General features: G+C 43.5%; 1 protein-coding gene, 7 non-coding genes and 1 pseudogene across 14 annotated transcripts in view; all 9 read left to right on the plus strand.

Annotated features, from left to right (window-relative positions):
• The first annotated feature begins 809 nt into the window (after positions 1 to 809).
• LOC127944816 (uncharacterized) overlaps positions 810 to 21,612 on the plus strand; it is a 155,586-nt gene continuing 134,783 nt past the window's right edge. For 6 of the 7 annotated variants that reach the window (XR_008150437.1, XR_008150438.1, XR_008150440.1 and 3 more), the window contains exons 1-4: positions 810 to 966; positions 2,533 to 2,664; positions 4,834 to 5,139; positions 5,237 to 6,021. Coding sequence is in view for 1 of the 7 variants with exons in the window: in XM_052541121.1 (XP_052397081.1) it covers positions 2,543 to 2,664; positions 4,834 to 5,139; positions 5,237 to 5,588 (780 nt within the window). In the remaining 6 variants the exon portion in view is untranslated. Of the gene's footprint in view, positions 967 to 2,532; positions 2,665 to 4,833; positions 5,140 to 5,236; positions 6,317 to 21,612 lie in introns of those variants that run through there. The other variant, XM_052541121.1, reaches the window with a different exon arrangement.
• Positions 6,304 to 6,476, plus strand: LOC127945572 (uncharacterized; annotated as a pseudogene).
• Positions 6,851 to 7,014, plus strand: LOC127945355 (U1 spliceosomal RNA). Its single transcript, XR_008150690.1, has one exon. It is a non-coding gene; the product is annotated as a U1 spliceosomal RNA (small nuclear RNA).
• On the plus strand, positions 8,910 to 9,100 carry LOC127945427 (U2 spliceosomal RNA). Its single transcript, XR_008150759.1, has one exon. It is a non-coding gene; the product is annotated as a U2 spliceosomal RNA (small nuclear RNA).
• LOC127945356 (U1 spliceosomal RNA) lies at positions 9,475 to 9,638 on the plus strand. The gene has a single exon (XR_008150691.1). It is a non-coding gene; the product is annotated as a U1 spliceosomal RNA (small nuclear RNA).
• Positions 11,534 to 11,724, plus strand: LOC127945428 (U2 spliceosomal RNA). The gene has a single exon (XR_008150760.1). It is a non-coding gene; the product is annotated as a U2 spliceosomal RNA (small nuclear RNA).
• LOC127945357 (U1 spliceosomal RNA) lies at positions 12,099 to 12,262 on the plus strand. The gene has a single exon (XR_008150692.1). It is a non-coding gene; the product is annotated as a U1 spliceosomal RNA (small nuclear RNA).
• On the plus strand, positions 14,158 to 14,348 carry LOC127945429 (U2 spliceosomal RNA). The gene has a single exon (XR_008150761.1). It is a non-coding gene; the product is annotated as a U2 spliceosomal RNA (small nuclear RNA).
• LOC127945358 (U1 spliceosomal RNA) lies at positions 14,723 to 14,886 on the plus strand. Its single transcript, XR_008150693.1, has one exon. It is a non-coding gene; the product is annotated as a U1 spliceosomal RNA (small nuclear RNA).

A 21,612-nucleotide genomic window follows, 5' to 3' on the forward strand; every position in this document is an offset into this window, starting at 1 on the left:
AATTACATTTGAATATTTACACACATCCACATACAGATTTCACTGATTTCTTTCCCAAATTGCACTGACTGTTCTGAGACATACGCCCTAATAATTTCCAGAATTTTAACAGAATTTTTTGTTTTTCCCAGTCCGCCCTTCCTGTAAATTAATGGCAAAAACATGCAGTTTCATTTAATACAAATAGGCCTACTGAAGCTTGCAGTGTTGTCAGCCTCTGCCGCCTCAATATAGGAGTACATGAGCACATAAACATCATTTCTAGAACTGCTCTGTGTCACGTCATGCATTTTACCTATCATATCATATACAAAGAGACAGCAGTTTAAAAAAACACCAATGTTTCAGGAGTTTATTATACAGGAATGACACATGCTTATTAGATAACTGTATTTGAGTTGATGTATATGTTTTTATTTATTATTATTTAATTTTCACAAATTTAGAAAAGTAATCTAAAAGTACTCAAAAGTAATTAGTTACATTACTTTAATAAAGTAATTGAAAAAGTTATACTACTATAACATTTTAAACAGGGTAACTTGTAATCTGTAACCTATTACATTTCCAAAGTAACCTTCCAAACACTGCTAAAAGGAGACGTCCAATAGACGTATTGCAGATGAGCAAACAGCCTTAAAACTACATCTTGCAGATGTAAATTCATATGTCAAATAGACGTCTCCTAGATGTATGTGTGCTATCAGGGTACCATCCCCCAGCGTTTTTAGGTCTCCCAAAACTTACCAAAGCCGAGATGGGCATCGCCGTGTCCGGCTTCCTCCCTGCTGCGTCTTAGCGGCATCGCTTCTCGGCCTTTTGGCTAAGATCAAGTATCTTGTCGGACGGTTGAGACTGCGATCGCCTCTTGGAGGTTTCCTGACTCGAGATCGTTTCATATCTTGAGTCACACAACTTCGAGAGGTATATTGAACTCTGCTGCTTCGGGCTCCAACAAGTTTTAAGGTGAGGTCTTTTAATTATTTATTTTGTTATTTATTGTTGTATTTATTGTTGTTTTAAGTTTTTAGGCTGTTGGTGCCTCCATCATGTCGGCTGCCCGTGCCGGCGTGCGGAGGCACCACAGCGTGCGTTTTTTATTTAGGCAGGTTGAGGGGAAGCTCCTGGGAATGTCCCGTATGGACTTTTCCAGGAAGCTGATCCAAAAGACCTTAGCTTTTAAATGTGACGACCTGAATTGTTTGATGACTCTGCCCTTGAACAAAGGATTTGATGTTAGTTTTAAAACCGCTTCCCTACTTAGTGACTTTTGGCAAAGGTTTGAATCCGTTAAAGCCCAGTTTTCCATGTTCACTGTTGAGAAACTTTCTGATAACACACTTAAAACTGTGATTGTCAGGATGTTCAATGAAACCGTGACTGGAGATGATATTTGTGTTTGGTTGGGTAGATTTTGCACTGTTCGAGGCCAGCCTGTCAAAGTGTTAGATGAAGATGGCATTTGGACATGCTCCTGGCGAATTCCCATTAAACAATGGGAAGACGCTGGGGGCTACCAGGGCCTGAAGCATCTGCCTTCCATGATTGTGCTCGGAGAGAACAGAGGCTACATACATTATCAAGGAATGCCCAAACTCTGCAGAAAGTGTGGAAGGTTTGGTCATCTATCTGAAGCATGCCAAGAGTTAATCTGTGGGAAGTGTAGAGAAATTGGTCACAGTTTTGATGACTGTACCAATGGCAGACGGTGCAATCTTTGTGGAGAAACAAACCATCTCTACAGAGACTGCCCTAAAAGTTTTGCCAACAAGCTAAAAATGGCCGCCCCACATGGGCAACAAACGAAGGAACAAAGGAGAGAGGAGGCGGTCCCTGAGGTTTTGGCGGGAATTTCAAATTCCCAGCCGGCCTCAGGGATTGGGCAGGAAGGAGGAAGTGGGGCGGCCACAGGGGCGGAGGCAACGGAACAGGTAATGGTAATGGAAGGAAAGGAAAGTGAGGAAGAATCACTGGTAACAGTTTCGGATGGGGTGGAAGAATCCACCGGGAGTGAGACAGAGTGTTCACTCCCTAATGCTCAGGTGCAAAAAAGACCTGCGGGGTCTCCTCTGATTGTAACGGAGGAGAAAAAATCTAGGGCAGCATATAAGCTCGATAGTTCTGATTCGGTAGATCTGGAGCGCATGTGGCCCCTAGAGTCCCCAAATGAGGTTTCCTTTTTGCACATTAAGCTAACAGCATCATCGCCAAAGGAGCCACAAGAGGTTCCCTCTGTGGCCTCTGAAGCGACAGGCATTTGCCCTCCAGACCTCAGCTCATCTGGGGAAAAGGAAAGACAAATGCTACAAGATGTAACATGATTTTAATCATATTTTTGTAGTCTTTTTCTTGTCTTCTGTTTTAAATGCCTCATACCTTTTTAACCCTACTGCTCATGGCCCTCACCATCTCTACTATCAATGTCAGAAGTGTGAGGTCCACCATTAGAGCACAGAGTATTTTGTCCTTTTTAAAATCTTTTAAGTCAGATTTGTTTTTATTACAAGAGTGTTCTCTGCCCTTTTTAACTAGGTACACAAAAATGGAAGAGCTATGGTCCGCAGGAGCCTCCATATGGAGCGGATCAAATTTTAACAAAAACGACGGAGTTGCGGTTTTAATTAATAATCCTAACATCTTGGTGAAGGGCAGCACTGTGGTGAGGCAAGGCCGGGCACTTTTAGTAAATCTGACCTTTTTAGACAGGGATTTTAATGTTCTTAATGTATATGGTTTTACGGAAAAGAACGAAAGATATGAGCTTTTAGAAGACTTGCAACCCCACATGCTAGGTAGGGCTCCCCTAATGGTAGCAGGGGATTTTAATTGTGTTTTATCTAAAACAGACAGGAAAAGGGTAGGGGAGGATTTTAGAGTGGACAAAACGTCGGTTTTATTGCAGGGTTTAGTCAGAGATTTTAATTTAGTCGACTGTTTTAAAATTTTGCATCAAAGAGAGGAGGGCTTCACCTGGTTCAGTGGTGATGGTACCAAAGCCTCTCGAATCGACTACGTGTTTACAAGGGACTGCCCGCCAACCGATGCTACATTAACCCCCCTTTTTTTCTCTGATCACATGATGCTGTCTTGCACCCTTTCACTGCCCATGGGTGTGACGGTAGGGGGAGGGCTGTGGAAGCTGAACTGTTCCCTGTTGGAAGACAAGAATGTAATTTTAGAATATAGGGAACAGTTCAGCCAATGGCAGACCCTCCAAGACTTTTATGATACACGTGCACAGTGGTGGGAGATGGTAAAGGACCGGACGAGACAGTTTTTTAGAAAGATAGGGAAAGAAAAGAAGAGTAGGGAAAAGAAATGCATGTTGGGGTTGCAAAAAAGACTACAAAGGTATTTTATTCTTTTAAATAATGGTTTTGATTTTAACAATGAAATCCAGGATGTAAAAAAGGAAATGTCAGTTTTAGCCAATATAGAAAGTAAAGGGGTCCTTTTAAGAAGCAAAGAGAGAGAAATTGAAGAAGGGGAAAAGTGTACCAGATATTTTTTTAAGAAAATAATAACAAGGGGTGGGGGGTTAACCAGGGTTAAAACAGGGGATAGGGAGGTTAACACAACAAAAGAGATTTTAGAGGATGTGGAAAAATTTTATGGGGCTTTATATAGTTTTAAAAAGGTACACTCAGACACCGTAAAAGAAGTTTTAAATTTTGTTGAAAAAAGGGTCGACTGTCAAAATGAGATTTTAGCCCAAGATTTGAACATTTTAGAAACCCAAAAAGCTCTTGGAGGTTTTAAAAAGGGGAAGTCCCCAGGAGTGGATGGACTTCCCCTGGAGTTTTATCTAACAATTTGGGACATTTTAGGACAAGAGCTTTTGACAGTTTTTAAAGAGTTTGAGACCCTCGACAGACTTCCAGACAGTTTTAGAATAGGGATAGTTTCTTTACTTCACAAAAAAGGTGACCGGACTGACTTAAAAAACTGGAGACCCATAACACTTTTAAATTTCGATTATAAACTTTTTAGCAAAGTTTTAGCAACACGCATGTCAACTGTTTTAGAGGACGTGATTCACCCGGATCAAGCTTGTTCTGTGCCCGGAAGAAAGATAACAGACAACCTAGTGCTGATTAGAGACGCCATCTGTTACGCGAGAGACAGAAATATTCGGCTAGTAGTCCTAAATTTAGATTTTGAAAAAGCATTTGATCGAGTCTCGCACCAGTACCTCTTCCAGGTTCTGGAGAAAATGGGGTTTCCAAAGAGGTTTATAGCCTGGGTGGGACTGCTGTACAAAGGAATAGTCAGCAAAATTCTAATAAATGGGCATCTTTCCAAAGCTGTGAACATACACAGTGGTGTCCGTCAGGGATGTCCTTTATCTCCTCTTCTGTATGTGGCTTGCATCGAGCCACTGGCACAGATCTTGAGAAGGGACAAATGGATCAAAGGACTGGACGTTCCTGGGACGGGGGGACTGACGGCGACCTGTGTTTTATATATGGACGACGTAACTCTTTTAGCCACAGACGTTTTATCAATACGAAGAGCACTGGACTTGACTGACTGGTACGGTCGGGCCTCGGGCGCCAAACTCAATAGAAACAAGTCCGAGGCCCAGCTCTTCGGGCCGTGGGGAGACGTGGACACAGGAGGACTTGATTTGGTTTTTAAAGACAACGATTTTAAGATTTTAGGCGTTAAATTTGATAAAGACGGGGGTGGACGGGAAAACTGGACTGACTTGTTAGGGAAAGTTAGGAAAAGACTGGGGTTTTGGGGACTAAGACAGATGACGATGGAAGGCAAGGTTTTAATTTTTAAATCTGTGATTTTACCTCTGATTTTACTTGTCTGTTCTGTTTTTAGCCCCCCTCGGTGGTTCCTGGGGAAATTGGAGAGGGCGGTGTTTTACTTCCTGTGGGGGTCCAAGTGGGAGCGCCTGAAGAGGGAGACCATCAAGAAAAGGCCGGAGAACGGTGGAAAAGGCCTCCCAGACCCCCACCTGTTTTTAGGCAGCCGCTTCACCGCCCTGCACATTAGTTATGCCACGACCCCATCCAAAGAAAACAAGACGGCTGCAATGGCGCGATTTTGGATGGGGTCTTACCTACGAACACTGAAAATTTTACCAGTGGACTTGAAAACCCCAGTGTCTTTTAACTTGCCCAAAGAGTACAGTTTTATAAAAAAGTTTTTAAAGAAATACCTTTTAGAGAGTGAAGATGTCACCATTTTAACTCAACACAAGTCTCTCATCTCTGTTGTGCAGGACCGGGAACCGGTTAGTCCAGTTCCGGGCCTCACACCAAGTGAGGCCAAACAGGTTTGGCGGAACGCGGCTCACCCCGCTCTCCAGAACAGGCACAAGGACTTATCGTGGATGGTGGCTCATGAGATCCTCCCGGTCAGGGCGGTTATGCACTCCAGAGGCATGGCCAAGAACCCCATCTGCCCGCGGTCCGGCTGCAATTCCCCGGAGACCGTCCACCACCTGCTCTGGGAGTGCAGCACTGCGCGGGACCTGTGGGCCAAGACCGGCCCCCTGTATTTCCCGTGCCTACCAGCGGGTGGGGCCCAGTTCGGGTACCAGCTCGCCATCCTTGGGGTGGGCCGGGGCTTGAAGGACTTGACGGCACAGAAATTTACCTCGCTCTGGCTCACCCTCAACGTCATCAAGGATGCCATCTGGGCCACCAGAAACCTGCTGGTGGGGAAGCGCGTTACAGTAACCCTCCATGCATGCGAGCTAAAGGTAACATCAATGCTGCAGGGGTACCGGACGACGATATTCGGACGGGGGGGCCGGGGTCGCACGGAGAGGGTCCCGGCAGGCACCGACCCTGGCCGCCCGTAGATGCACCCTCACCACTCTGGCTACGGGAACAGCGGGCCAGCGGGCCGGAGGAGAGGGGATCTCCGCTGAGTCCATAAAGTAGCATCTCATGTCCCTGTTCTGGAGAGTGGGGTGATGACCCACTTGATAAGGACTCACCCCCGGTCTTGCACAATAGATGATTTTTAATTGGTGTTTTTTATTGTTTTATCATGAAAGAGGTTTTATTAACATATATATATACGAGGCTTGTTTGCTTTTTTTTAAATTTGTATTTTACTTTTGGAACTGACCGCACCTTTTAAACACACCTCAATAATGGACTTTTAAAAACAAGCAAAACACTGTGGTTTTAATCAAATGCTTTTTAACAATGATTGTTTCTTTCATTTTACCATGTGTATTTATTATATATTATATTGCTTGTTTTAATGTGTGATTAAAAAGAAAATGTTGTGTGAAAAAGAAAAAATGCAAATGGAAAAAATGTAAATGGTGACAATAAAACTTTTTCGAAAGAAAATCTGTTCTTATCAGTTTAATATCTGATACGTCCCCCATCCGGGGACTACATATTAAATGGATTTTTAGATCACGGAGCTGGAGCCGGGGCTTGCTCCGTCCGCTCCATGCATCGGCCTGGTATTGCAGTGTCTCCAGGAACGGTGTGCTTTCCCTTTTTTTGGATTGCCATTTATTGTGTCGAATAGCAGAACAAGGAATGAGAGCTGCCATTGCAGATGCTGTGGTTTATTGCAAACTTTTTTCCTGATGTGTCCACCTGGGGTCTTGGACTCTTCCACTAACGATGCACCCACCTGAGGTCTTGAAGTCTTTCACAGACGAGGTGACGCATCGAATCAGGTGTGTTTGTTTAAAGAGAGTCATCTAAAACTGGCGTTGGGAAGCACCGGCCCATGAGCTTGGCAGTTTCCAGGCCAGTAACGGAAGGCACCCGTCCTTCCTTTCCTGGAGGGGGGGCGGAGGGCTAACCGTTGGTGAGGATGGTAGAGATGCAAATCAGACCTCTGGCTGACCGCCTGGGCCTTCATACTTACCTGGCAGGGGAGACACCATGATCAAGAAGGCGGTTCACCCAGGGCGAGGCTTGTCCATTGCACTCCGGCCATGCTGACCCCTGCGAATTCCCCAAATGCGGGAATCTCGACTGCATAATTTATGGTAGTGGGGGACTGCGTTCGCGCTCTCCCCTGAAATTGTTGGTGAAACAAAGCAGAAGAGGTTTTTACAGTTTTTTATTTATTTTCCTTTCAGAATGGGGAGTTCTGTCACATGCGAGATATGTGTTGTGCGCCTGTGAAACAAAGTCACTTGCGCTCTTGAAAAATCGGACCCTGGTGGGTAGTTTAGTTCGAACATAGCGCAGACCTTACTTTGAAAGTAGATTGGACTGACTGCAGCCTAGCTGTAACTGTCTCCATGTTGTTTGGTTGTCCTTTTTTTCGATTCGTATTAATTTTGTTGTCGCTTACAGCGACACCTAGTGGCCTGTCGCCGCGCCCTTTTTCACCTGGCCTCGGACTGAGCCCCTGCACAGGTGTGCCGATTTGGGTGAAGGGATCTCACTCCTTCCTGGAGTTATAGCCATTCAAACCACCTCGGACACGCCACCTTAGCACGCTTTGAGGTCCCCTCGCCAAGGTCAATGGAAATTTCCTGTTTTTTTGGATGATTATTGACAGTCAGACTCCAGAGAAGCTTTCTGTGCTGATTTGGGTGGGACTGGGCCAAATACCTGGCGCCAGGTTGCAAAAGAAGGTTTTCGACAAAATCCAAAATACCCGAAAATTTCGTCAGAGCGACGGGCCAATCTGAGACCTGCGTCTCGTTCGGCTCGAGCCAAGGATTCCGGTGACATAAGGCACGTGGCTCTGCGACCAACCGTTTGGGAGTTACGAGCCATGCCGTAGTTTCCGTCAGGCCGATCGGCACGAGGCCCGGTGACGTTGTAGACAGGGGAGGGTACTACCCAGATAGCACACTTACGTCTGCAAGATGTCTGTTAAAGAACTGTTGATCTGGAAAGCATCTGCCATCTACAAACGTCTGACATACGCCTTTCAGATGTCAGTTTTATATACCTTCTAAATCATAAACATCTAAAAGACATCTAATTGACATCTATCTGACATCTAAAAGGCAGTGTTGGGGAGTAACTAGTTACATGTAACAGCATTACGTAATTTAATTACAAAATGAATGTAACTGTAATTAGTTACAGTTACGAAGAAAAAATTAGTAATTAAATTAAAGTTACTTATGAAATTTTTAACGATTACAAAGGCAATTACATTTGAATATTTACACACATCCACATACAGATTTCACTGATTTCTTTCCCAAATTGCACTGACTGTTCTGAGACATACGCCCTAATAATTTCCAGAATTTTAACAGAATTTTTTGTTTTTCCCAGTCCGCCCTTCCTGTAAATTAATGGCAAAAACATGCAGTTTCATTTAATACAAATAGGCCTACTGAAGCTTGCAGTGTTGTCAGCCTCTGCCGCCTCAATATAGGAGTACATGAGCACATAAACATCATTTCTAGAACTGCTCTGTGTCACGTCATGCATTTTACCTATCATATCATATACAAAGAGACAGCAGTTTAAAAAAACACCAATGTTTCAGGAGTTTATTATACAGGAATGACACATGCTTATTAGATAACTGTATTTGAGTTGATGTATATGTTTTTATTTATTATTATTTAATTTTCACAAATTTAGAAAAGTAATCTAAAAGTACTCAAAAGTAATTAGTTACATTACTTTAATAAAGTAATTGAAAAAGTTATACTACTATAACATTTTAAACAGGGTAACTTGTAATCTGTAACCTATTACATTTCCAAAGTAACCTTCCAAACACTGCTAAAAGGAGACGTCCAATAGACGTATTGCAGATGAGCAAACAGCCTTAAAACTACATCTTGCAGATGTAAATTCATATGTCAAATAGACGTCTCCTAGATGTATGTGTGCTATCAGGGTACCATCCCCCAGCGTTTTTAGGTCTCCCAAAACTTACCAAAGCCGAGATGGGCATCGCCGTGTCCGGCTTCCTCCCTGCTGCGTCTTAGCGGCATCGCTTCTCGGCCTTTTGGCTAAGATCAAGTGTAGTATCTGTTCTTATCAGTTTAATATCTGATACGTCCCCCATCCGGGGACTACATATTAAATGGATTTTTAGATCACGGAGCTGGAGCCGGGGCTTGCTCCGTCCGCTCCATGCATCGGCCTGGTATTGCAGTGTCTCCAGGAACGGTGTGCTTTCCCTTTTTTTGGATTGCCATTTATTGTGTCGAATAGCAGAACAAGGAATGAGAGCTGCCATTGCAGATGCTGTGGTTTATTGCAAACTTTTTTCCTGATGTGTCCACCTGGGGTCTTGGACTCTTCCACTAACGATGCACCCACCTGAGGTCTTGAAGTCTTTCACAGACGAGGTGACGCATCGAATCAGGTGTGTTTGTTTAAAGAGAGTCATCTAAAACTGGCGTTGGGAAGCACCGGCCCATGAGCTTGGCAGTTTCCAGGCCAGTAACGGAAGGCACCCGTCCTTCCTTTCCTGGAGGGGGGGCGGAGGGCTAACCGTTGGTGAGGATGGTAGAGATGCAAATCAGACCTCTGGCTGACCGCCTGGGCCTTCATACTTACCTGGCAGGGGAGACACCATGATCAAGAAGGCGGTTCACCCAGGGCGAGGCTTGTCCATTGCACTCCGGCCATGCTGACCCCTGCGAATTCCCCAAATGCGGGAATCTCGACTGCATAATTTATGGTAGTGGGGGACTGCGTTCGCGCTCTCCCCTGAAATTGTTGGTGAAACAAAGCAGAAGAGGTTTTTACAGTTTTTTATTTATTTTCCTTTCAGAATGGGGAGTTCTGTCACATGCGAGATATGTGTTGTGCGCCTGTGAAACAAAGTCACTTGCGCTCTTGAAAAATCGGACCCTGGTGGGTAGTTTAGTTCGAACATAGCGCAGACCTTACTTTGAAAGTAGATTGGACTGACTGCAGCCTAGCTGTAACTGTCTCCATGTTGTTTGGTTGTCCTTTTTTTCGATTCGTATTAATTTTGTTGTCGCTTACAGCGACACCTAGTGGCCTGTCGCCGCGCCCTTTTTCACCTGGCCTCGGACTGAGCCCCTGCACAGGTGTGCCGATTTGGGTGAAGGGATCTCACTCCTTCCTGGAGTTATAGCCATTCGAGCCACCTCGGACACGCCACCTTAGCACGCTTTGAGGTCCCCTCGCCAAGGTCAATGGAAATTTCCTGTTTTTTTGGATGATTATTGACAGTCAGACTCCAGAGAAGCTTTCTGTGCTGATTTGGGTGGGACTGGGCCAAATACCTGGCGCCAGGTTGCAAAAGAAGGTTTTCGACAAAATCCAAAATACCCGAAAATTCCGTCAGAGCGACGGGCCAATCTGAGACCTGCGTCTCGTTCGGCTCGAGCCAAGGATTCCGGTGACATAAGGCACGTGGCTCTGCGACCAACCGTTTGGGAGTTACGAGCCATGCCGTAGTTTCCGTCAGGCCGATCGGCACGAGGCCCGGTGACGTTGTAGACAGGGGAGGGTACTACCCAGATAGCACACTTACGTCTGCAAGATGTCTGTTAAAGAACTGTTGATCTGGAAAGCATCTGCCATCTACAAACGTCTGACATACGCCTTTCAGATGTCAGTTTTATATACCTTCTAAATCATAAACATCTAAAAGACATCTAATTGACATCTATCTGACATCTAAAAGGCAGTGTTGGGGAGTAACTAGTTACATGTAACAGCATTACGTAATTTAATTACAAAATGAATGTAACTGTAATTAGTTACAGTTACGAAGAAAAAAATAGTAATTAAATTAAAGTTACTTATGAAATTTTTAACGATTACAAAGGCAATTACATTTGAATATTTACACACATCCACATACAGATTTCACTGATTTCTTTCCCAAATTGCACTGACTGTTCTGAGACATACGCCCTAATAATTTCCAGAATTTTAACAGAATTTTTTGTTTTTCCCAGTCCGCCCTTCCTGTAAATTAATGGCAAAAACATGCAGTTTCATTTAATACAAATAGGCCTACTGAAGCTTGCAGTGTTGTCAGCCTCTGCCGCCTCAATATAGGAGTACATGAGCACATAAACATCATTTCTAGAACTGCTCTGTGTCACGTCATGCATTTTACCTATCATATCATATACAAAGAGACAGCAGTTTAAAAAAACACCAATGTTTCAGGAGTTTATTATACAGGAATGACACATGCTTATTAGATAACTGTATTTGAGTTGATGTATATGTTTTTATTTATTATTATTTAATTTTCACAAATTTAGAAAAGTAATCTAAAAGTACTCAAAAGTAATTAGTTACATTACTTTAATAAAGTAATTGAAAAAGTTATACTACTATAACATTTTAAACAGGGTAACTTGTAATCTGTAACCTATTACATTTCCAAAGTAACCTTCCAAACACTGCTAAAAGGAGACGTCCAATAGACGTATTGCAGATGAGCAAACAGCCTTAAAACTACATCTTGCAGATGTAAATTCATATGTCAAATAGACGTCTCCTAGATGTATGTGTGCTATCAGGGTACCATCCCCCAGCGTTTTTAGGTCTCCCAAAACTTACCAAAGCCGAGATGGGCATCGCCGTGTCCGGCTTCCTCCCTGCTGCGTCTTAGCGGCATCGCTTCTCGGCCTTTTGGCTAAGATCAAGTGTAGTATCTGTTCTTATCAGTTTAATATCTGATACGTCCCCCATCCGGGGACTACATATTAAATGGATTTTTAGATCACGGAGCTGGAGCCGGGGCTTGCTCCGTCCGCTCCATGCATCGGCCTGGTATTGCAGTGTCTCCAGGAACGGTGTGCTTTCCCTTTTTTTGGATTGCCATTTATTGTGTCGAATAGCAGAACAAGGAATGAGAGCTGCCATTGCAGATGCTGTGGTTTATTGCAAACTTTTTTCCTGATGTGTCCACCTGGGGTCTTGGACTCTTCCACTAACGATGCACCCACCTGAGGTCTTGAAGTCTTTCACAGACGAGGTGACGCATCGAATCAGGTGTGTTTGTTTAAAGAGAGTCATCTAAAACTGGCGTTGGGAAGCACCGGCCCATGAGCTTGGCAGTTTCCAGGCCAGTAACGGAAGGCACCCGTCCTTCCTTTCCTGGAGGGGGGGCGGAGGGCTAACCGTTGGTGAGGATGGTAGAGATGCAAATCAGACCTCTGGCTGACCGCCTGGGCCTTCATACTTACCTGGCAGGGGAGACACCATGATCAAGAAGGCGGTTCACCCAGGGCGAGGCTTGTCCATTGCACTCCGGCCATGCTGACCCCTGCGAATTCCCCAAATGCGGGAATCTCGACTGCATAATTTATGGTAGTGGGGGACTGCGTTCGCGCTCTCCCCTGAAATTGTTGGTGAAACAAAGCAGAAGAGGTTTTTACAGTTTTTTATTTATTTTCCTTTCAGAATGGGGAGTTCTGTCACATGCGAGATATGTGTTGTGCGCCTGTGAAACAAAGTCACTTGCGCTCTTGAAAAATCGGACCCTGGTGGGTAGTTTAGTTCGAACATAGCGCAGACCTTACTTTGAAAGTAGATTGGACTGACTGCAGCCTAGCTGTAACTGTCTCCATGTTGTTTGGTTGTCCTTTTTTTCGATTCGTATTAATTTTGTTGTCGCTTACAGCGACACCTAGTGGCCTGTCGCCGCGCCCTTTTTCACCTGGCCTCGGACTGAGCCCCTGCACAGGTGTGCCGATTTGGGTGAAGGGATCTCACTCCTTCCTGGAGTTATAGCCATTCGAGCCACCTCGGACACGCCACCTTAGCACGCTTTGAGGTCCCCTCGCCAAGGTCAATGGAAATTTCCTGTTTTTTTGGATGATTATTGACAGTCAGACTCCAGAGAAGCTTTCTGTGCTGATTTGGGTGGGACTGGGCCAAATACCTGGCGCCAGGTTGCAAAAGAAGGTTTTCGACAAAATCCAAAATACCCGAAAATTCCGTCAGAGCGACGGGCCAATCTGAGACCTGCGTCTCGTTCGGCTCGAGCCAAGGATTCCGGTGACATAAGGCACGTGGCTCTGCGACCAACCGTTTGGGAGTTACGAGCCATGCCGTAGTTTCCGTCAGGCCGATCGGCACGAGGCCCGGTGACGTTGTAGACAGGGGAGGGTACTACCCAGATAGCACACTTACGTCTGCAAGATGTCTGTTAAAGAACTGTTGATCTGGAAAGCATCTGCCATCTACAAACGTCTGACATACGCCTTTCAGATGTCAGTTTTATATACCTTCTAAATCATAAACATCTAAAAGACATCTAATTGACATCTATCTGACATCTAAAAGGCAGTGTTGGGGAGTAACTAGTTACATGTAACAGCATTACGTAATTTAATTACAAAATGAATGTAACTGTAATTAGTTACAGTTACGAAGAAAAAAATAGTAATTAAATTAAAGTTACTTATGAAATTTTTAACGATTACAAAGGCAATTACATTTGAATATTTACACACATCCACATACAGATTTCACTGATTTCTTTCCCAAATTGCACTGACTGTTCTGAGACATACGCCCTAATAATTTCCAGAATTTTAACAGAATTTTTTGTTTTTCCCAGTCCGCCCTTCCTGTAAATTAATGGCAAAAACATGCAGTTTCATTTAATACAAATAGGCCTACTGAAGCTTGCAGTGTTGTCAGCCTCTGCCGCCTCAATATAGGAGTACATGAGCACATAAACATCATTTCTAGAACTGCTCTGTGTCACGTCATGCATTTTACCTATCATATCATATACAAAGAGACAGCAGTTTAAAAAAACACCAATGTTTCAGGAGTTTATTATACAGGAATGACACATGCTTATTAGATAACTGTATTTGAGTTGATGTATATGTTTTTATTTATTATTATTTAATTTTCACAAATTTAGAAAAGTAATCTAAAAGTACTCAAAAGTAATTAGTTACATTACTTTAATAAAGTAATTGAAAAAGTTATACTACTATAACATTTTAAACAGGGTAACTTGTAATCTGTAACCTATTACATTTCCAAAGTAACCTTCCAAACACTGCTAAAAGGAGACGTCCAATAGACGTATTGCAGATGAGCAAACAGCCTTAAAACTACATCTTGCAGATGTAAATTCATATGTCAAATAGACGTCTCCTAGATGTATGTGTGCTATCAGGGTACCATCCCCCAGCGTTTTTAGGTCTCCCAAAACTTACCAAAGCCGAGATGGGCATCGCCGTGTCCGGCTTCCTCCCTGCTGCGTCTTAGCGGCATCGCTTCTCGGCCTTTTGGCTAAGATCAAGTGTAGTATCTGTTCTTATCAGTTTAATATCTGATACGTCCCCCATCCGGGGACTACATATTAAATGGATTTTTAGATCACGGAGCTGGAGCCGGGGCTTGCTCCGTCCGCTCCATGCATCGGCCTGGTATTGCAGTGTCTCCAGGAACGGTGTGCTTTCCCTTTTTTTGGATTGCCATTTATTGTGTCGAATAGCAGAACAAGGAATGAGAGCTGCCATTGCAGATGCTGTGGTTTATTGCAAACTTTTTTCCTGATGTGTCCACCTGGGGTCTTGGACTCTTCCACTAACGATGCACCCACCTGAGGTCTTGAAGTCTTTCACAGACGAGGTGACGCATCGAATCAGGTGTGTTTGTTTAAAGAGAGTCATCTAAAACTGGCGTTGGGAAGCACCGGCCCATGAGCTTGGCAGTTTCCAGGCCAGTAACGGAAGGCACCCGTCCTTCCTTTCCTGGAGGGGGGGCGGAGGGCTAACCGTTGGTGAGGATGGTAGAGATGCAAATCAGACCTCTGGCTGACCGCCTGGGCCTTCATACTTACCTGGCAGGGGAGACACCATGATCAAGAAGGCGGTTCACCCAGGGCGAGGCTTGTCCATTGCACTCCGGCCATGCTGACCCCTGCGAATTCCCCAAATGCGGGAATCTCGACTGCATAATTTATGGTAGTGGGGGACTGCGTTCGCGCTCTCCCCTGAAATTGTTGGTGAAACAAAGCAGAAGAGGTTTTTACAGTTTTTTATTTATTTTCCTTTCAGAATGGGGAGTTCTGTCACATGCGAGATATGTGTTGTGCGCCTGTGAAACAAAGTCACTTGCGCTCTTGAAAAATCGGACCCTGGTGGGTAGTTTAGTTCGAACATAGCGCAGACCTTACTTTGAAAGTAGATTGGACTGACTGCAGCCTAGCTGTAACTGTCTCCATGTTGTTTGGTTGTCCTTTTTTTCGATTCGTATTAATTTTGTTGTCGCTTACAGCGACACCTAGTGGCCTGTCGCCGCGCCCTTTTTCACCTGGCCTCGGACTGAGCCCCTGCACAGGTGTGCCGATTTGGGTGAAGGGATCTCACTCCTTCCTGGAGTTATAGCCATTCGAGCCACCTCGGACACGCCACCTTAGCACGCTTTGAGGTCCCCTCGCCAAGGTCAATGGAAATTTCCTGTTTTTTTGGATGATTATTGACAGTCAGACTCCAGAGAAGCTTTCTGTGCTGATTTGGGTGGGACTGGGCCAAATACCTGGCGCCAGGTTGCAAAAGAAGGTTTTCGACAAAATCCAAAATACCCGAAAATTCCGTCAGAGCGACGGGCCAATCTGAGACCTGCGTCTCGTTCGGCTCGAGCCAAGGATTCCGGTGACATAAGGCACGTGGCTCTGCGACCAACCGTTTGGGAGTTACGAGCGATGCCGTACTTTCCGTCGCTGCAGTTCCACCGTCAGGCCGATCGGGACAAGGCCCGGTGACGTTGCAGACAGGGGAGGGTACTACCATCCCGCAGTGTTGCAGGTGTTTTCATCTTTGTTTGATTGTCCATTTACATTACATTTTCCCTATTTTTCAGCTTACGGCGCCACCTAGTGGCCTGTCGCCGCGTCCCTTTTCACCTGGCCTCGGACTGAGCCCCTGCACAGGTGTGCCGATTTGGGTGAAGGGATCTCACTCCTTCCTGGAGTTATAGCCATTCGAGCCACCTCGGACACGCCACCTTAGCACGTTTTGAGGTCCCCTCGCCAAGGTGAATGGAAATTTCCTCTATTTTTGGATGATTATTGACACTCAGACTCCAGAGAAGCTTTCTGTGCTGATTTGGGTGGGACTGGGCCAAATACCTGGCGCCAGGTTGCAAAAGAAGGTTTTCGACAAAATCCAAAAGACCCGAAAATTTCGTCAGAGCGACGGGCCAATCTGAGACCTGCGTCTCGTTCGGCTCGAGCCAAGGATTCCGGTGACATAAGGCACGTGGCTCTGCGACCAACCGTTTGGGAGTTACGAGCCATGCCGTAGTTTCCGTCAGGCCGATCGGCACGAGGCCCGGTGACGTTGTAGACAGGGGAGGGTACTACCCAGATAGCACACTTACGTCTGCAAGATGTCTGTTAAAGAACTGTTGATCTGGAAAGCATCTGCCATCTACAAACGTCTGACATACGCCTTTCAGATGTCAGTTTTATATACCTTCTAAATCATAAACATCTAAAAGACATCTAATTGACATCTATCTGACATCTAAAAGGCAGTGTTGGGGAGTAACTAGTTACATGTAACAGCATTACGTAATTTAATTACAAAATGAATGTAACTGTAATTAGTTACAGTTACGAAGAAAAAATTAGTAATTAAATTAAAGTTACTTATGAAATTTTTAACGATTACAAAGGCAATTACATTTGAATATTTACACACATCCACATACAGATTTCACTGATTTCTTTCCCAAATTGCACTGACTGTTCTGAGACATACGCCCTAATAATTTCCAGAATTTTAACAGAATTTTTTGTTTTTCCCAGTCCGCCCTTCCTGTAAATTAATGGCAAAAACATGCAGTTTCATTTAATATAAATAGGCCTACTGAAGCTTGCAGTGTTGTCAGCCTCTGCCGCCTCAATATAGGAGTACATGAGCACATAAACATCATTTCTAGAACTGCTCTGTGTCACGTCATGCATTTTACCTATCATATCATATACAAAGAGACAGCAGTTTAAAAAAACACCAATGTTTCAGGAGTTTATTATACAGGAATGACACATGCTTATTAGATAACTGTATTTGAGTTGATGTATATGTTTTTATTTATTATTATTTAATTTTCACAAATTTAGAAAAGTAATCTAAAAGTACTCAAAAGTAATTAGTTACATTACTTTAATAAAGTAATTGAAAAAGTTATACTACTATAACATTTTAAACAGGGTAACTTGTAATCTGTAACCTATTACATTTCCAAAGTAACCTTCCAAACACTGCTAAAAGGAGACGTCCAATAGACGTATTGCAGATGAGCAAACAGCCTTAAAACTACATCTTGCAGATGAAATTCATATGTCAAATAGACGTCTCCTAGATGTATGTGTGCTATCAGGGTACCATCCCCCAGCGTTTTTAGGTCTCCCAAAACTTACCAAAGCCGAGATGGGCATCGCCGTGTCCGGCTTCCTCCCTGCTGCGTCTTAGCGGCATCGCTTCTCGGCCTTTTGGCTAAGATCAAGTGTCTGGCTTAAAGGAAGAGACTGCGATCGCCTCTTGGAGGTTTTTAGGTTGTGCTCTACCATAGCACGTCCTACACCTCCCGAGAGGTATATTGTATTGTATCTGGCATACTTTTTTACTATTTATTGTCTTTCATATTGTGTTGTGCTTGTTTTTTAGGAGGAGTTTTTTTTTATTGAGAAACTGGTCTTAAGGTAAGTTATTTCCTGTTTTACGTTGTTTTTATTGCTGTGGTAATTTTTTAGTTTGTTTGATTCCTTTTAGCTGTCGGTGCCTCCAACATGTCGGCTGCTCGTGCCGGCATGCGGAGGCACCACAGCACTAGGTTCCTTTTTTTAGAAAAAGATGGAAAGTTAATGGAAATGTCAAGGTTGGATTTTTCGAGGAAACTTATGCAAAAACTTCTAGGTTTTAATCCTGCTGATTTAAATTGCATTCTAACCCTGCCTTTTAACAAAGGCTTCGATGTGAGTTTTAAAAATGCAGCACTGTTAAATGAGTTCTGGCAGCGCTTTGACACACACAAGACCCAGTTTTCCATGTTTAAAGTTGAGAAACTAACTGATAACACACAAAAAATGGTTATCGTTAGAATGTTCAATGAGACTGTGAATGGAGAAGACATTTGCACATGGCTGGGTAGATTTTGCACTGTAAGGGGCCAGGCTATGAAGGTTTATGATGAAGACGGTATTTGGAATTGTTCCTGGAGGGTCCCCATTAAGCAATGGGAAGACCCACAGGGCTTCCAAGGTCTGAGGCATTTACCACAAATGATAGTTCTGGGAGAAAACAGGGGCTACATCCACTACCAGGGAATGCCCAAACTCTGCCGGCGATGTGGGGAGTTTGGGCATCTTGTTGAAGCATGCCAGAAACTCTTTTGTAACAAGTGTAGAGAAATTGGACATTCCTTTGAAGAATGTCCAAATGGCAGAAAGTGTAATCTTTGTGGAGACTTGTCTCATCTCTACAGAGATTGCCCCAAATCGTTTGCCAACAAAGTAAAATCAGACAAAATGGTGGTTGAGGAGCGAGTACAACAGGCCAATGAGGAGGTGGAGCTAAATTCAAATCTCCCGCCAAACCCTGGGGTTGGTGGAGAGAAAATTGATAACAGAGGTAAGGAGAGAGGGGGGGCGGAGCAAACTTCAAATTTCCCGCCAAACCACACTATTGGAGCAGACGGAAATGAGGAGATGGAACTCCACCAATCCCTAATAGAGAAAGAAAAGGAATCAAATGAACAGAGCAAGGAGGAGGATAGTGAACAAGAACAGGAAAAGGTAGTGGAGGAGAAACAAGAGATAGAGGTAAGTAATGATCTTCCAGGAGTTATATTGAGAGGGAAAAAAAGGATTGCCCGATCTCCCATTGAGGAGAAGAATGAGAAAAGAGATAGAGTGGGATTGCGATCAGATTCCTTCTCATCAGGGGATCTGAACCGGCTTTTCCCACTCGGTTCCCCAAACGAAATATCTTTCTTGTCAATAGAACTCCAAACATCAACCCCTAGGGCTAGCTCAAGGGGGAAACAGCTTCAATCTCCGGATTCCCCAAATAGGGGAAAAGAAGAAGAGCTGGTTTCACAAGATACAGATATCCTTTTTAATTGAAATTTTAGTTATTTATGTCTTCTAAAATGTTGTATTTATCATTTTTAACTGTTTTTATCATGACACTCACACTCTCCACCTTAAATGTAAGAAGTGTGAGGTCACAGTTGAGAGCTCAAATGGTTTTATCCTTTTTACAAACCCAAAATAGCGATATCCTGCTTTTACAAGAATGTGCTTTACCTTTTATGTCCAATTATAGGAGATGGGAAGAACAATGGCCCCATGTATCTGTGTGGAGTGGATCAAATTTTAACAGAGCCGATGGAGTAGCCATTTTAATAAAAAATCCTCAGCTCTTGGTGAAGGGTAGCACAGTGGTGAGAGATGGGAGAGCTCTTTTAATAAATCTGTCCTTCTTAGGACATGATTTTAATATTTTAAATATGTATGCTTTTACAGATAAAAATGAAAGGAACGACCTTTTAGAAGACGTGCAGTCCCACCTTTTAGGAAAGACCCCATTTATTTTAGCAGGGGATTTTAATTGCATTTTAAGTAAAAATGATAGAAAAGGGGAGAGAGAGGATTTTAAAATGGATAAAACGTCAATTTTACTACAGAACATTATAAAGGATTTTAAATTGACTGACTGTTTTAGAACCATGCATCCTGGGGAAAAAGGATTCACCTGGTTTAGTGGTGATGGCACTAAAGCCTCCCGTATAGACTATATCTTTACGCGAGACCTTACACCAGTGGATGCTAAACTAATGCCCGTTTTCTTTTCAGACCACGCTATGCTTTCTTGCACCCTTTCTTTTCCCACAGGTGTGACGACAGGTGGAGGGATATGGAAACTGAACTGCTCCCTGCTGGAAGACCCAGAGATCACAACATACTACAGGGAGCAGTACAGCCAATGGCAGACTTTACAAGACTTTTATGATTCACGAGCACAGTGGTGGGAGATGGTAAAGGCAAAGACCAAGACTTTTTTTAGATGGGCAGGGAAAAAGAAAAAATTAAAAGAAAAAAGACGAATGGTGGGACTGCAAAAGAGGCTACAACGTTACTTTTATCTTCTTAGCCAGGGTTTTGATTTTAACGAAGAAATTAAGGAAGTTAAGAAAGACATGTCAGAATTAGCGGAGGTTAAAAGTAGAGGTGTTCTCTTCAGGAGTAAAGAAAGGGAAATAGAGGAAGGCGAGAAATGCAGCAGATACTTTTTTAAGAAAGTTATTGATGGAGGTAGAGCAATATTTAAATTAAGAAATAAAGAAGGAGAAACAATGACAGACACAAATGATATTTTATCAGTAATAGAAAGCTTTTATGAAGAACTCTATGAAGAAAAGGCAAGTGACAACAGCATTTTGAGCGAAATTTTAACAAGCATAGAGAAAACAATAAATGGAAATACCAGTCTGACAAAGGATTTTAACATTTCTGAGATAGACAAAAGTATTCAAAAATTCAAAAAAGGGAAAACTCCTGGAGTTGATGGACTCCCTCTTGAATTTTATTTGACCTTTTGGGACATTTTAAGACAAGACTTACTGGCTGTTTTTAATGACTTTGACAAGATCGACCAGCTCCCTGACAGTTTTAGGATAGGAATAATGACCCTACTACACAAAAAAGATGACAAGACAGATTTAAAAAACTGGCGTCCTATAACCCTTTTAAACTTTGATTGTAAACTTTTTAGTAAACTTTTAACAACACGAATGTCAACAGTTTTAGCAGATCTGATCCACCCGGATCAAGCCTGCGCCGTCCCTGGGAGAAAGATCACAGACAGCCTCGTACTGATAAGAGACGCCATCTGTTATGCGAGAGACAGAAATATTCGGCTGATAGTTTTAAATTTAGACTTTGAAAAAGCATTCGACCGAGTCTCGCACCACTACTTGTTTCAAGTTTTGGAAAAAATGGGGTTTCCCAGGAGGTTCTTAGCTTGGGTGGGATTGCTGTATAAAGACATAACCAGCAAAATCCTAGTTAACGGGAATCTCTCAAAAGCGATAAATATATGCAGCGGCGTCCGTCAGGGCTGTCCGTTATCTCCTCTCCTGTATGTGGCTTGCATCGAACCCCTAGCGCAGGTATTGAGAAGGGATACATGGATCAGTGGACTGACTATACCCGGGACTGGAGGACTGACTGCAAAGACTGTTTTATATATGGATGATGTCAACCTTTTATGTACTGACGTTTTATCAACACAGAGGACTATGGACCTGACAGACTGGTTTGGGAAAGCATCGGGAGCCAGACTGAACCGAGATAAAACACAAGCACAGTTTTACGGTCCCTGGAAACCTAGTGAGCTCGCTGGACTGGACACTACTTTTAAAAGGACAGAGTTAAAAATACTGGGTATTAAGTTTGACAGAGACGGGGGAGGGAGTGGAAATTGGCATGACGTGATGGTTAAAGTGCGGAAAAAACTAGGTTTCTGGGGACTGAGACGTTTGACATTTGAAGGAAAGGTTTTAATCATAAAAGCTGTGATTTTACCCCTGTTTTTATTGCTGTGTTCTGTTTTCTTTCCCCCCAGACTCTTTCTTGTATCTCTGGAACGTGCAATGTTTTATTTTTTATGGGGGTCTAAGTGGGAGCGACTCAAAAGAGCAACCATGAAGAAAG

This window comes from Carassius gibelio, chromosome A23 (assembly GCF_023724105.1).
Source record: "Carassius gibelio isolate Cgi1373 ecotype wild population from Czech Republic chromosome A23, carGib1.2-hapl.c, whole genome shotgun sequence".
Lineage (NCBI taxonomy): Eukaryota > Metazoa > Chordata > Actinopteri > Cypriniformes > Cyprinidae > Carassius > Carassius gibelio.